The 14,233-nt window shown below is 39.5% G+C and overlaps 1 protein-coding gene across 1 annotated transcript; it reads right to left on the bottom strand.

The window, feature by feature from the left end:
* Positions 1–791: 791 nt before the first annotated feature.
* LOC111882896 (tyrosine decarboxylase) lies at positions 792–2,439 on the bottom strand. Its single transcript, XM_023879272.2, has one exon. It carries the CDS (start codon positions 2,437–2,439, stop codon positions 946–948), a length of 1,494 nt encoding a protein of 497 aa, XP_023735040.1. The 3' UTR covers positions 792–945.
* Between the last annotated feature and the right edge of the window lie 11,794 nt (positions 2,440–14,233).

Here is a 14,233-nt window from a genome sequence, read left to right as displayed (position 1 = left end):
CCACCAATGATCCATTAATATGAACTTAGAAAGAGTATGAACAAATTATAGCGTGTTTAGAAGACTATCTTTAAATATTTGATCCTATTTGATTTTGAGGAGTTGTTTTCACTAAAAATTACTATATAATTCTCACAAAACATTGATGTGCCTTATAATCACAGTAACGTGCGTTACAATTCTGTTTTGTAAGATTAATCTCTTTTATTCAATAATATTAAATTTTATTTTACATTGTCCCTTGCCAAAAGCTTTGCGGACGACATCTATACCTATTTTGGCGACTTTTTTCTCTTCCCCACACATGTTTTTTCTTCTACCAGGTCGTGTGATATTTTTATTTTTTATATAATTATAATTATAAATATAATAGTTTAGTAGAAAAAGAAGACTTGACATAGTTTTTTCTTTTAAATTTCATATGTCGTAATATGTTTATTTAATTAAATGTTATCTTTAACTAATTTTTTTATAAAAAAAAAATTACGATGTGCATCACTTTATAAAAGTGTAGGTGTATATTAGTTATTTAAAAAAACACATTTGAGAGAGAGAGAGAGAGAGAGAGAGAGAGAGAGAGAGAGAGAGAGAGAGAGAGAGAGAGAGAGAGAGAGAGAGAGAGAGAGAGAGAGAGAGAGAGGTGTTCAACAACTTCTTAGGATTTTTTTGGCATGTCGTCTTAAAGGGCGACTTTTACCATCCAGCCACCGTACGATATGGGACATTCACTACGTGTAGCTAACTAGCTATAGAAATATGTTTATTTATCTTTTTCATTTAGAATTATTTTATCATAATAATATTTATTGAGGTAAACCCCATTTATTGTATCTCACGTAGACATGTTAATTTCAGAATGCCAAGATAGAGAACATGAGATATATGTTGAGTTGCTTCTTTTAAATGATTACATAGATTCGTCTTTAATCTTCCCGTGGCTGACCATTAGAACTGGTCTCTGGTCTTTGGTTCACCGAGAAGGGAAGTTGCTTCACCTTGCACCAACTCCCAAGCCATATTTACATGTCTGTCTTCGGTGAGACCTGCCCCCACAGAAAATCGGATAATATAAACTCCTCCAACCACCGAATGTGTCATGTAAACTCGCCCGGTTGCATTCACCGATTCCAATAACATCTGGTTCAATTCATTTGCTTTATGGTCGTTGTCATGGTGCTGACTAATAGCATATGGAGAAACTCTAAAACAAACCATAGAAAAGTATCTAGGCGCCATAATCTCAAACCTAGCGTCCATGTTGACGAGCCCTTCAAAATCCTTGGCCATTTTCACATGCTTTCTTATGTATTCCCTCAAAGCAGTCGTCCCATAGCTCCTTAGCACCATCCATAACTTTAAGGCTTGAAATCTTCGTGCTAGTGATATCTGCCAGTCTTTGTAGTCGACGACTTTCCCTGATTCAGTGGATTCGTTTGCCATCAACTCTGAGGTTGTGGAGAGTGGTTTGGTAAATGAAGCTTTGTCTTTAACCCAAAGGCAGCAGCAAGCCAGATTTGTGAGCAGCCATTTGTGAGCATTAAAACTGAAGGAGCTTGCACCCTCGACACCATCAAGGAAGTGACGAAACTCAGGGCAGATACATGCACTTCCAGCATAGGCAGCATCCACGTGAACCCACATATTATATTTGCTAGCCACCTCACACAAAGGCCCCAATGGGTCCACGGCTGTCGTTGAGGTTGTCCCAACAGTTGCACATAAATAGATTGGAATTAAACCATCTTCAAGATCTCTTTTAATCATCTCATCTAGGGATTCTGGAGACAGTTCAAAGTTCGTTGACCTAGTTGTCAAGACTTGTCGAACATTCTCAGGTTTTATCCCAACAACTTTTGCTGACTTGTGGAAGGAAAAATGGGTTTGGTCAGAACAGTAGACTGCAAGATTCTCTGTGTTGTCTCTTCCAATTTGATCAAGTGTCTTCTCTTTGGCAGCAAGAATTGTGCAAATGAAGGCTTCACAGGTACTGCCAAGCAAAACACCACCACCTCCACCGTTATTACTTGAAGTTGAGAACGACTGGGGAAGCTGGAGTAATTTTAACAACCACTCCATGACGATGATCTCTAGTTCTGTTGCTGCAGGGGAAGATTCCCAGTTGAATCCGACAACACTAAAACCATTGAGAAGCATTTCCCCTAGAAAGCTTGCCGTGTTTAAGCTGGCTGGAAAGTAGGCAAAAAAATTTGGACTTTGCCAATGTGTTATGCCTGGAATAATATCCTTCTGCACATCCTTCAGTATATCTTCAATTGACTCAGGGTACATTGGAGCACAGTCGGGCAAACTTTCTAATAGATAACCTGGTTTAACTTGGCTTCTAACAGGGTACTTTTCTATGTTCTGGTAATAATCGACAACGAAGTCAGTGACCATATGGCATTGCCTCCTGAATTCTATTGGGTTCAAGGGATTCATTGTTAATTTGTGATATGCCAAAGAATATAGTTGCTATATATATACGATTCTTGGATACATAATTAAATTCCCCCTACAATGACTAGTAGTGTGCTTTTTTTAAATAATACCTCTCTGCGGACAATTAAACATCTACATTTACTATACTACTACGTTATACTATTAGGTGTAAGACCCATGTACAAATGGGTTAATTAAAAAATATATAAATATAAAGGTTTAAATATTTAACAACTTTGGATTTATAAGAAAATAAAAAAAAATAATAACTTATTGAAATTGAATTTTTTTTATCTTTTAAATCTAAATAAATAAGCAAAATAAACTAATGATATTTAATTTGGGAATTTTGAAATAAGAAGGTAAATCTATTAATTAAATTGATATTCATTTATTACTACATTTATTGTAATTATGACATTAAATCAGTATGTGAAATTTTTTAAAATAGAAAACTTATAAAATGACATGTGGAAAAGAAATTAATTAAAAATAACCAAAAAATGACATTTGGCAAATTGAATGAATGTGTAATATGTATCAAAAAAAAATTCATTTATTAGAATAGATATATATGGGAAACATAATCACTAGTAGTGGGTTTTTCCCAAACAATAACTTCTTTGTGGATTATGAAACATTTGCATTTATTAAATTTTAAATATACGGAAAGTTATATGCGTGATATGTTGAAAATATTCAAACAAGTGACTATAAAATCTCATACGTTGTAATTCCAAAGAAAAGTTGTTTTCCGGCCACCATTATTAAATCCTATTTAATTTGTTGACAAAAGAGAACCTAAGGTGATGCCTCCATTCCAGGGGAATGTCCTAGCTTCAAACCACACTACCTTTGAAAGTGCCAAGTGGCTGGCACAGCGGCTCGTGGATCACGGAGTCCGCACCCCATCAACAAAAACAACCCTAGCCATCCCAGTACCTCCGAAGACAACTGACAACAAGCGGAAACACTAGGGTAACAAGAAGGAAAAAGCGGTGCGGAATTCTGCCAAAAAGCAAGAGGTCGTTGTTGTTCATGTTGCAATAACACCTACTGCTACTGCACCAGCAAAGCAGTATGCTGGAAGCTTGCTCAAGTGCAACAAGTGTAACTTCCACCACACTGGACCCTACTGGGAAATGCAGTGCTCTAACTGCAATAGAAAGGGACACGCTATCCGTTTCTGCAAAGCTCCGACAAGGCCAATCAATCAAGTCCCCGGTGCTGGAGTGGGCCAAACTTGCTACTGTTGTGGCGAGGTGGGCCACTACAAGAGGAACTGTCCGAAGGCAGGGAACACGGGCGGCGTGGGAAGAGTTTGGCTATAGGCCACGAGGAAGCTGTAGCCGACCCCATAGTGCTCACTGGTACGTTTCTCCTTGATAACTCTTATGCATGCATACTATTTGATAGCGAAGCGGAGAGAAGTTTCGTGAATCAGAAATTTGCTCATTTAGTTAAACAACAACCACGCGCACTTAAAGAACCATTCATTGTAGAAATGGCTAACGGGAAAACGGAGAGCACTAGCAGTATATACATATGATGTATTCTAACTCTAGACAGCCATTCATTTCCCATCGACCTCATGTCGGTCTCAATTAAAAGTTTTGACATCATTATCGGCATGGATTGGTTGAGTCTTCAGCGTACCGACATAATGTGTTTTGAAAAAGCTCTTCGCCTTAATCTTCCGTCTAGTGAAACCCTTATTATCTACGGCGACAAACCCGACACGAGCCTTCGTATCATCTCAAGTATTCAAGCCTGGAAGTACTTGCGTAAGGAATATCGTGCATTCCGTGCTCACGTTGTCGATACGTGCCAAGAATCGAAGGACCTAAAGAACATTCCTGTAGTACGTGACTTTCCCAACATCTTTCCAGAAGAACAACCAGGATTACCACCGCAACGTCAAGTCGAGTTCAGAATCGACTTAGTTCCAGGAGCTACCCCAGTAGCCAAATCGCCCTATCGTCTAGCACCAGCTGAGATGCAGGAACTTTCCGATCAACTTAACTAACTGCTCAGCACGGGCTTTATTAGACCAAGTTTCTCACCATGGGGAGCACCGGTCATACTCGTGAAGAAAAAACACGGATCGTTCCGTATGTGCATCGACTATAGAGAACTCAACAAGCTTACTGTCAAAAATCATTACCCTCTGCCTCGCATAGATGATTTGTTCGACCAACTGCAATGGGCGAATTACTTCTCCAAGATTGATCTGAGATACGGGTATCACCAGTTGCGAGTGTTAGAGGAGGATGTTCCGAAGACAGCCTTCTGAACTTGTTATGGACACTACGAGTTTCTAGTGATGCCATTTGGATTGACGAATGCACCCGTCGTATTCATGGATTTGATGAATAGGGTGTGCCATCCTTACTTGGATCAGTTCGTCATTGTATTCATCAATGACATAATTATATACTCTCGTAGTGAGGAGGAGCATAGTAAACATTTGCGGTTGATCTTAGAAACGCTACGGTCAGAGAAGCTCTATGCGAAGTTCTCTAAATGTGAATTTTGGATCCGAAGAGTCGAATTCTTAGGTCACGTGGTTAGCAAAGAGGGAATTCACGTGGACCCTTCCAAAATTAAAGCCATTGAGAACTGGTCAGCACCGAAGACGCCTACAGAAATTCGTCAATTTCTAGGCCTCACTAGCTAGTACCGCAAATTCATACAAAATTTCTCTAGGATCGCGAAACCGCTCATTACATTGACCCAGAAAGGCGTAGCCTTTCACTTGGAAGAGAAACAAAAGAAGGCATTCCAAACGCTAAAGAGAGCCTTATGCACCGCACCGATACTATCCCTCCTAGAAGGATTAGAAGACTTCGTGGTCTATTGCAATACTTCCAACCAAGGGCTCGGTTGTGTCCTCATGCAACGGGGTAAGGTCATCACCTATGCCTCAAGACAGCTGAAGACACACGAAGTAAACTACACCACACACGATCTCGAACTAGGAGCAGTTGTGTTTGCTCTGAAGATCTGGAGACACTACCTTCATGGTACGAAAAGCGCTATCTTTATAGACCACAAAATCCTACAACAAATATTCAACCAGAAGGAGCTCAATATGAGACAACGACGGTGGGTCGAGCTACTCAATGACTATGAATGCAAAATTCGTTATTATCCGGGTAAAGCCAACGTAGTAGCAGACGCCCTAAGTCGGAAAGAATATTCTGGTCGTAGAGTCAAATCGTTGACAATGACTATCCATTCGCATCTTTCCACACAAATTATGGAGGCTCAACTTGATGCCTTGAAACCCGAATACGTGACGGGTGAATCCCTGAGAGGGATGGTGAAAGAACCCAACTTTCGTATTTTTGAAAGACCCAAACTTTCATCCTTCACAATATCATTACTCCAAAACATGCTATTTGCATAAAAGCAATATTTTACATTGATAAAGGGAATTACAAACTATTGGATACAAACCATCTATTACAAAGTGTTATATATATTACATAACTACCCAGGATATTGTAATTTATACAAACATAAACTGTAGTACAAAAGTACTATTACAAACTATTCTAAATCTTTCAATAGTATGTAAACATACTAGTTACTTATCACCTGCAATTGTTAAACATTGATAGGGTAAGCGGTGACGCTTGGTGAGTTCAATAATAGATACAATATAACGTTATGCCATATATATACTTCAATGTGGCAAAATCAAAGAGGAACAACTAGACATATGTGAAATCATGTGACAAGCGTTCATATCAATCAAAGACTTTATTCAAAGATATACTTTTCAATTCTTGATATGCATCAATAAAGCTTTGGCCCAAATGGCATAGAAGACATGCAATTTCTGATTAACATCTTGTTAGATTTCAGGCTTATAGTCATGTCTAACCATTTGCCAATGCCATAGAATAGAAGTCATTCTCTTACGGTGACATGCTCTACATGGCCAGAGGCTACGTACCAGTACCAATGTGAATCTAAGTCCTTTCACTGATCACATGGTCAAAGGTATTACAATTGCTATAAACATAGCGAATAAAATCACATGGGAAAAATAACTCAGAATAATAACACTGAAAAGCACATAGCACATATAACACATAACATACAATTGTTCTTATATATTGAACTCACCTTGAATTAACCGGGGGTCAAAATAGTAATTTGGGCAGCACTTCGGCTTTAAATATGACTTTCTATGTTGAAAACCGGGAGCTTAATTGAAAATCGGGCTCTGCGAAGGTAGGGCTTCAAAACCGAAAAGATAAAATTTTTGGGCTTCTCGGGGGTCTCGGGACGTGTTTCGGGTGCTAAAATTGATACCGGGGCTTCGGGGAAAGTCAAAATAGTGAATATATGAAATTAGGGTGAAAAAGTGTTAATTTTTCAAAGTTACCCGGGAAGGCTCGCAGCCTCCCTTTATATAGGGTGAGAGGCTTCGGAATTAGTGGCTGGGAGGTGTCCACGTCGCACCTGCGAGGCTCGGTCCGGAGGGGGTGACGAAGCTGCTCGGTGGCATCAGCAACGAAGGGCAGGTGGCACGAGAAGCGAAGGCCACGAGGCCTGCTGCGAGGCTCGGACAGGAAGCGATGCGAAGGGCGCGTCAGGGGCTCGTGGCTGCTTCGGATTGGGACATGCGTCGCTTCTCAGGCTGGGCCACGTCTCCGGTGACGCACCTGCTTCGTGCGAGGTGACGTGGCCGGTACTATTCATGCGATATTTCTCGTGTTTCGGGCCCCGAACTTCTAAAATCCATAACTTTCGCATACGAGCTCCGTTTTTGACGTTATTTATATGCACGCGTAGCTAAAATTACTCTCTATAACTTTCGTTTAGACTTTGTCGGCTAATTTTCATTATTTTTAATATTATTATTTTTAACAGACCGGGACAGGAAGATCCGTTAAAAATTCATAACTTCTTCATCCGACATCCGTTTTTGTCAGACTATTTACCGTTGTACTACTAATGACGAGACCTTCGATTCTCGTTTAAGTTATGTTGGCTAAAAACCACTCGATCTAAAATTCGAGTTTTTAGCTGTCTATTGCTAAGCTGAAACTTCGAAAAATCATAACTTCCTCATACGACGTCAGATTTTGGCGTTCTTTTTATAGAATTTCTCGGTTTAACGAATACTACGACTTTCATTTAGATTACTAAGGCTAAAAAGTAGTTTATCAAAAACTCACTTTTTACGTCATTCGGCGTCGTGCCGGTTTTGTCGCGGATCTTCGGTTGGTCATAACCTTTTCGTTATAACTCGGATTTCGACGAGGTTTTCGCCTACAAGTTTCTACCGAGATTTTCTACAACATCAAATAATAAAATTTTACTTATTTAAAATTTTATATTTTCGCTAAATTTCACTATTTTGGCTATTAATTGGAATCTCATAAGACTTCCAATATTTCCTGAGTGATTCTAAACATAGTTTTACTTCATTTCTAGTAAAAACCATATGTTAGAACTCAACACTCAATTTCACATAGTAATTCATGATTTTATTCATTACAAAACGCGATTTCAAAACGTGTATGTTACAGATGGATAAAAACTTGGAAGTCGAGGGTGACGGAGCCTTATATCTCATGAACCGGATCTGGACACCGAAACATGGTGGCTTCAGAGACTTGGTCATGACCGAAGCGCACAACACTCGATATTCTGTCCACCCAGGTTCAGATAAGATGTATCTGGATCTTAAAAAGTTATACTGGTGGCCTAACATCAAAGCAGAGATTGCTACCTTCATGAGTAAATGTCTTACTTACGCCAAGGTTAAGTTCGAATACCAAAAACCCTCTGGTTTACTACAGCAACCGGCGATACCGGAGTAGAAGTGGGAACGGATCACGATGGACATCATAACCAAGTTTCCCAAGACAACGGGTGGTCTCGATACCATATGGGTAATCGTTGACAGGTTGACAAAGTCCGCATACTTCATGCCCATCAAGGAGATTGGCAAGATGGAGAAGCTCACAAGAACATACATTAGGGAGATCGTACGACTGCATGGTGTCCCAATATCCATTATCTCCAATAGATATAGTAGATTCACTTCATGGTTCTGGCAGTCGCTACAAAGTTCCCTAGGAACGAGGTTGGACATGAGTACAACCTACCATCCACAGACCGACGAACAAAGTGAGAGAAATATCCAAACATTGGAAGATATGTTGCGATCCTGTGTGATCGAATTTGGGAAGGCATGGGATACTCATTTACCCCTTGTCGAGTTTTCCTACAACAATAGTTATCACACAAGCATAAAGGTTGCACCATTCGAAGCCCTCTACGGCTGAAAGTGTAGATCCCTTTTGTAAGTCCCTAATTTTCCTGTGTATCAATCAGATCCGTTTGATGGTGCGGAATCCCAATCAAACGGATGATGTCATATCACAATAAGAAGAGAAGAAGAAGAGGAATATTAAGAATCTTGATTGTATTGATGATATGAATGAAATTCCTTACACAATAGATTCTCTCACACAATATGCTCTCTCTTCCACTCTCTTGGCCATACAATCTCTAGGGTTCATCAATCACTACTCCTCGCCCTAACACCTATATTTATACTTGGAGAACATGGGCCGGATAACATGGGCCGTAAACTCAACCGTAAACATGACCGTAAACTCCAAAAATATTATAGAAAAATACATTTGCCCAGAAAAGCAAAGTATAAACCATATTTTGACCCAAAAATCTCCCCCTTGGTTTATAGCTTTCTTTTCTTAATGACCCAACAAGCTCCCCCTAAAAAGTAGTTGGCTTAATCTTCATTGGGAGCTTGGCTTCAGCTTTAACCTTTGATTTCTTCACATCATCAGGATGAACATATGAATCTTCAATGAATGACTTCATCTTGAGCACTTGATGTTTTCTTTAGAATTTGGCATTGAACGCACATTGGGTGAGGAGGCTTGACGTACTAATTCTTGAAAGATGGCGCTTTCAGCTTGAGAATCTTCAGAGAGAACATCAGAGAGAACAAATCTTCTGGATCACTTCAACAGGTTCTTAGATAGCAGCAGACTGATTGAGGAGGCTTCAATGCAATCCATCACATAATCTTGAATTTCAGCTTCACTTTGCTTCTGGGGTTGAAAGATTGAATTTGAAAGAATAATCTTCATTTCTTGCTCTTTCGAATGAGAATTCTTCGATGCTCACGGACGAAGCCTTTGACTCAGAAAGCTTCGATACAAACTCCATGAATTTCATATTCACTTGAAATCACTTTTCAAGACAAAACAAAACTAAATGAAAACTTAGAACAAATTAAAACAGAAACAAAAATATATTTTTTTGGATTTTTCTGAACAAGAAATATAACTTTTATTTTAATTTTCTGATTTTTGTTTGTTTTTTTTTTTAATTTTAACTCTCCCCTAATATTTAAATTAGAAGAACATTATGAACAAACTTAACAAAAATAAAATGATATCTAACTTTAAGAGTGATTTGGGATCAAAGTTGTTGGACAACCTTATTCCACTTGTCGGTACCCTTATCTTCACATCTTCGTCTGATCGATCGTCAGTATTGTGGTCCACTTAAACACGAAAAATTTGTGATAGTTTTTGGACAATTTACCAATGACATGATTCAAGCATACACCTAATTATAAATTTTTGTTATCATGATTGGTCCTAAATCTTAAATAAATTTACCTTATGACCATTTAACTGACTACAACCAGGGATATTATTGTCCACCTAAATCGAGCAGCGAGATCTACAGACAATCTGTATGTGTTCAATTTTAAGTGTACCAGAACGTGTTTCCCACTTCCTGACATGCCCCAGCCATCAAGAACTTCCAGAGTACTCCTTACACTGGGTGAGCAGACAAGCATTCAGAGAGAAGATAGATTCAGAATTATATAACTAATTACTTTAGAGGGGTTGAGAAGTAGAAAGTTGCATATGCTGTGTACCAGGTCGGATTTGAGGTCACACAAAAGAGACAACATATGGCTAACAGATAAGAGGAATTTCATAGATATAACATGCATAGAAACAGAGTTGCATATGTTGCAATCCAGGTCGGATCTCTTCCAATCACGCAAAGGGTGCAACATATGACTAACAGACAGAAAGAAAGAAAATGATATTCTACAGACCTAATTTATCGGAATTTACTAGTCGCCCCATCCAACCAAAATTAAGGACAGAATCCGCACATCGAGGAAACGTAAATCCACAGTTCTAGATACGGGTTATTTAATGTGACCGATAGATTCCCATGTATATCTCCCTGTTCAACCTATCCGAGCGTCGTGACATCAGGTTAAACGGATCTAACTAGGTCAAAGTTTGTCAAGTCCTTAAATTCATTAGGTTCAACTCTTCCTAGTCAAGTCCATTTAAAATCTTTCGTGCCTACCAGCACATTGAGTACAGAGCGTAGACGATTCAACTTAGGTACGTTACACCAATTCAGATTGCCCATTATCACTTGCTAATTTCATTTCCCAAAATATCTCCTGCAAGCACATTCCATTAAAACCACATTTTTGATTTTCTGATTTTCTAATGTTTTTGGATTTTTAAAAATTTTCTAATTTTTGATTTGTTTTTATTTCTCCCCCTAAATTTGTGCATATGAGAGAAAAGAAAGTAAATGCGCAAATTTAAACTATCCTAAAACAAAAATTAGTCTTTAAAGCGAATCAGCTTAAGAAAAACTCAGTAGTATAGAGAAGAAAACGCAAACCGTAATTCACCGATTGAATCTGCATTCAGAAGGTCTGAGAACAGCACACGTAATCTCAGAACAGATTCGAAAATTCTTTACGTCATTAAGCACTAACCCCATGAGTGATCCCTTCCTTTCTTTCCTTCCCGCAAAGGACACATACTCTTAAATAATGTTCTGAGTGTTGTATAATTGAGAGATGTCTCCTATCATGTGCCTGGAATAGCCACTACCAACAAACTGAAGTATGATGTTATGCCTTCATAGCTGCTCCGACACAGAGCGAGATCAGTTAGTCTTTGGAACCCAGTCCATTTTGAAACTGGGTCGACCTTTGTCATCAACGCACGATACTCTCTCCCATGACATATCCTGCTTATCACAAACAGAAGATGTAGAAACGTTAGAAGCGTTAGGAGATTTGGGAGAGTGACCCTTCGGAACCCATCTGTAGTCGGGTTTAACCCATTTCTTTTTTGATCGGATGGGTGGCTCAGTACTTGATTTGGAACTTGAAGCCAGCTGTCGAGATGACGTTGACCTAATCGGTCTTTGTTTCACTGGAGCATCTCTTGGATTGGGCTTCTTGATCGGCATTCCCTTCTTGCCCTTGGGATTTTGATTCTTGGCCTTGGAAGATTGATTCTTGGCCTTCTGCGCGTTCCAGTCACCATTTTCTAAACGTGACATGGAAGGGTTTCCTTTGAAGTATCTCCCACTTGGCACATTTTTCCATCCTTGTGCGTTGTAGGGAACGTATGTGCAATTAGGACAATTTTTGGCAATGTGTCCAGGTGTTCCACAGTGAAAACAAGTCTTTTTCTTCACTGTGAAGTTGTTTCTTCCTGCCCCTGGTGGCGTATCCTTACCTTGTCTCTTATTGATCCCAGATGCACACTTGCAATAGGCAAAGTTATTTTTCAAGGGTTGTATCCACTAGAGAAGTTTGGAAATTTTAAAGAGTTGGATAAAATCACGGAATCATATGGTTTGTCTGAACAAACCTCATCTGAGCCGGCGTCTGCGGAAAAATCATCTCCAAATAACATTGTCATTGATATTTCAGAGGATGAGGGAACTGAAAAGGAAGACACACCAACTCCTGATGCTCAAGTAGCTTCAGAACATGAAAAGGAGTTAGGTCATGATCAAGATGATGCAGAAAAGAATGTTGATATGGGAGAAAATGTTGTGGAAGACAGGAATGACTCTTTCAGTGATCTTGACCTCACAGGTTTCAATCATGATGACATTGCTGCTTCCTTAGCTAGCAGTGCGAATGTGGTGTCGCATGAGAACCTTGATGCCATTTTCAACAATGTCGATGACGTTGTTCCTCCAACAACTGAGACCAGGAAGTCAAGTGGAACATTTGGAACTGAAACTCCAACATCAAGACAAATGGTGTCTACTTCAATTCCTATGGAGATAGTTATAGGATGTTCCCCTCCTGTATCTATTTCTCCTACAACTGAACCATTTGTGAGTGTTTTTACTCCAGAGTCTGACCAACCTCAGTCTAAGAGACAAAGAAGAGATGTGAGACAATCCGAGCTGATAGCAAGTTTGATTAGCGGCCTTCCTACCCCTCCTGTTACTACTGCTACCACCAGACTCACAACAACCAAGATGTTTCCAACAGGTTCAAGCTCAGCATTTAATTTCGGTGGTCCCTCTACACCACCTGGTTTCTCAATTCCAAGATATAATCGAGATGCTGCATCCGAAAGGTTGGCGTTGCACATGGCTGAAGAACAACTTCTGACGCCAAATCCTCGAGGAAAGGGTGTTTCCATTGAAGAAGGTGGTTCTAGGGGCGACAATCTAACCCTTTTTGGTTTGTAAAAGGAAATTTCAGTTCTAAGCCAAAAGAATATTGAGCTAGATATTCAAGTGACGGAACTTCACACTGAGAATGCTAAGCTTAGTATTCAAGTCTCCAAGTTGCAATCTGATAAGTCTAGTCTTGGGGTACAAGTGGCTGAGCTTAAAAAGGATAAAAGGTTGAAGACTAAGCAGATCTCTGACTTGCAAGATCATTTCAATCTGCTAACTTCAAGCTATTTTCAATTGAAAAAGAAACTTGAAGAAGACCTTGGAGACAAGTATCAAACACCTGTTGAAGAACAAAGGATCCATCTTCACGTGCAAGCTTTCCCAGTTGATTTGCCTGTTGGTCAATCATCTGGTGTTGCTAATTGTGGTGATGATGAACCTCCTCTGGCTCCACATATGACGGAAACCATTCGTCGTGATCAAGAAGAAGAAGTAAAGAAAGGGTAACTGTTGTTCAAAAGGAACTCTAACCTAAATGCTTCTCGAGACGAGCCATTAATCACAATGACAGATCTTGAAGTGGTTCGGTTCCGAGATACTTTTCGGGACCGATCGGGAATTGCTTCTTGGGGATTCCATGATCCCCTTAAGATGTGGATTGTAATACGCAAGAGTGGTAATTCTAAGTTGTACAGAGATATCCATGCTTTTAGCTCATTTACAAGGATTGATTTGACAGAGTTATCTCGAGCTCCATTCATCAATCTAACGAGCAATCCACAAGTTACTCAATTTAAGCATTTCCTTGATGATCAAGTCAAAAAGGGGTTTCCATCCATGCCGACTGCAGAATCTGTGATTTTTGAACATCTAGATGTTATGGAACAATCAACCAACAAGCTGTTGCAAGTAGTGATGTGGCCCGCAACGAAAGAAGTTAAACAGTTTCCGGTGCTTCAAGCTTATCCAGATGGGTCTCTTAGTTCGTTGGAGTGCTGGGTTTTGATGAAACTACTTCTGGTGCAGTCATTAAGCTCAAAAATGGATGCATCAGACTCTATGATCGTAAAGACCTGTTACAATTCCGGAAGTGGGATATTCATTATCTCAGCAACTTTCAAATCAAGGTTGTTGAAGGTATCTATGAAGACGGTGCGAAAGTGTATACGATAAGGGTTGCTGAAATTTTGAACAAGCGCATGTGGAACGGAGCCATGGGGCAAATGGATATTATGATAGTTAACAAGGGATGACCTTGGGCTAGTCCAAACCAAGGGGAAGATTGAAGGGCTTAGAATAATGGTTTGGTCTA

Source organism: Lactuca sativa, chromosome 4, assembly GCF_002870075.4.
Source record: "Lactuca sativa cultivar Salinas chromosome 4, Lsat_Salinas_v11, whole genome shotgun sequence".
Taxonomy (NCBI): domain Eukaryota; kingdom Viridiplantae; phylum Streptophyta; class Magnoliopsida; order Asterales; family Asteraceae; genus Lactuca; species Lactuca sativa.
The sequence above is the reverse complement of the archived record's forward strand: the minus strand, read 5'-3'. Positions and strand labels throughout refer to the sequence as shown.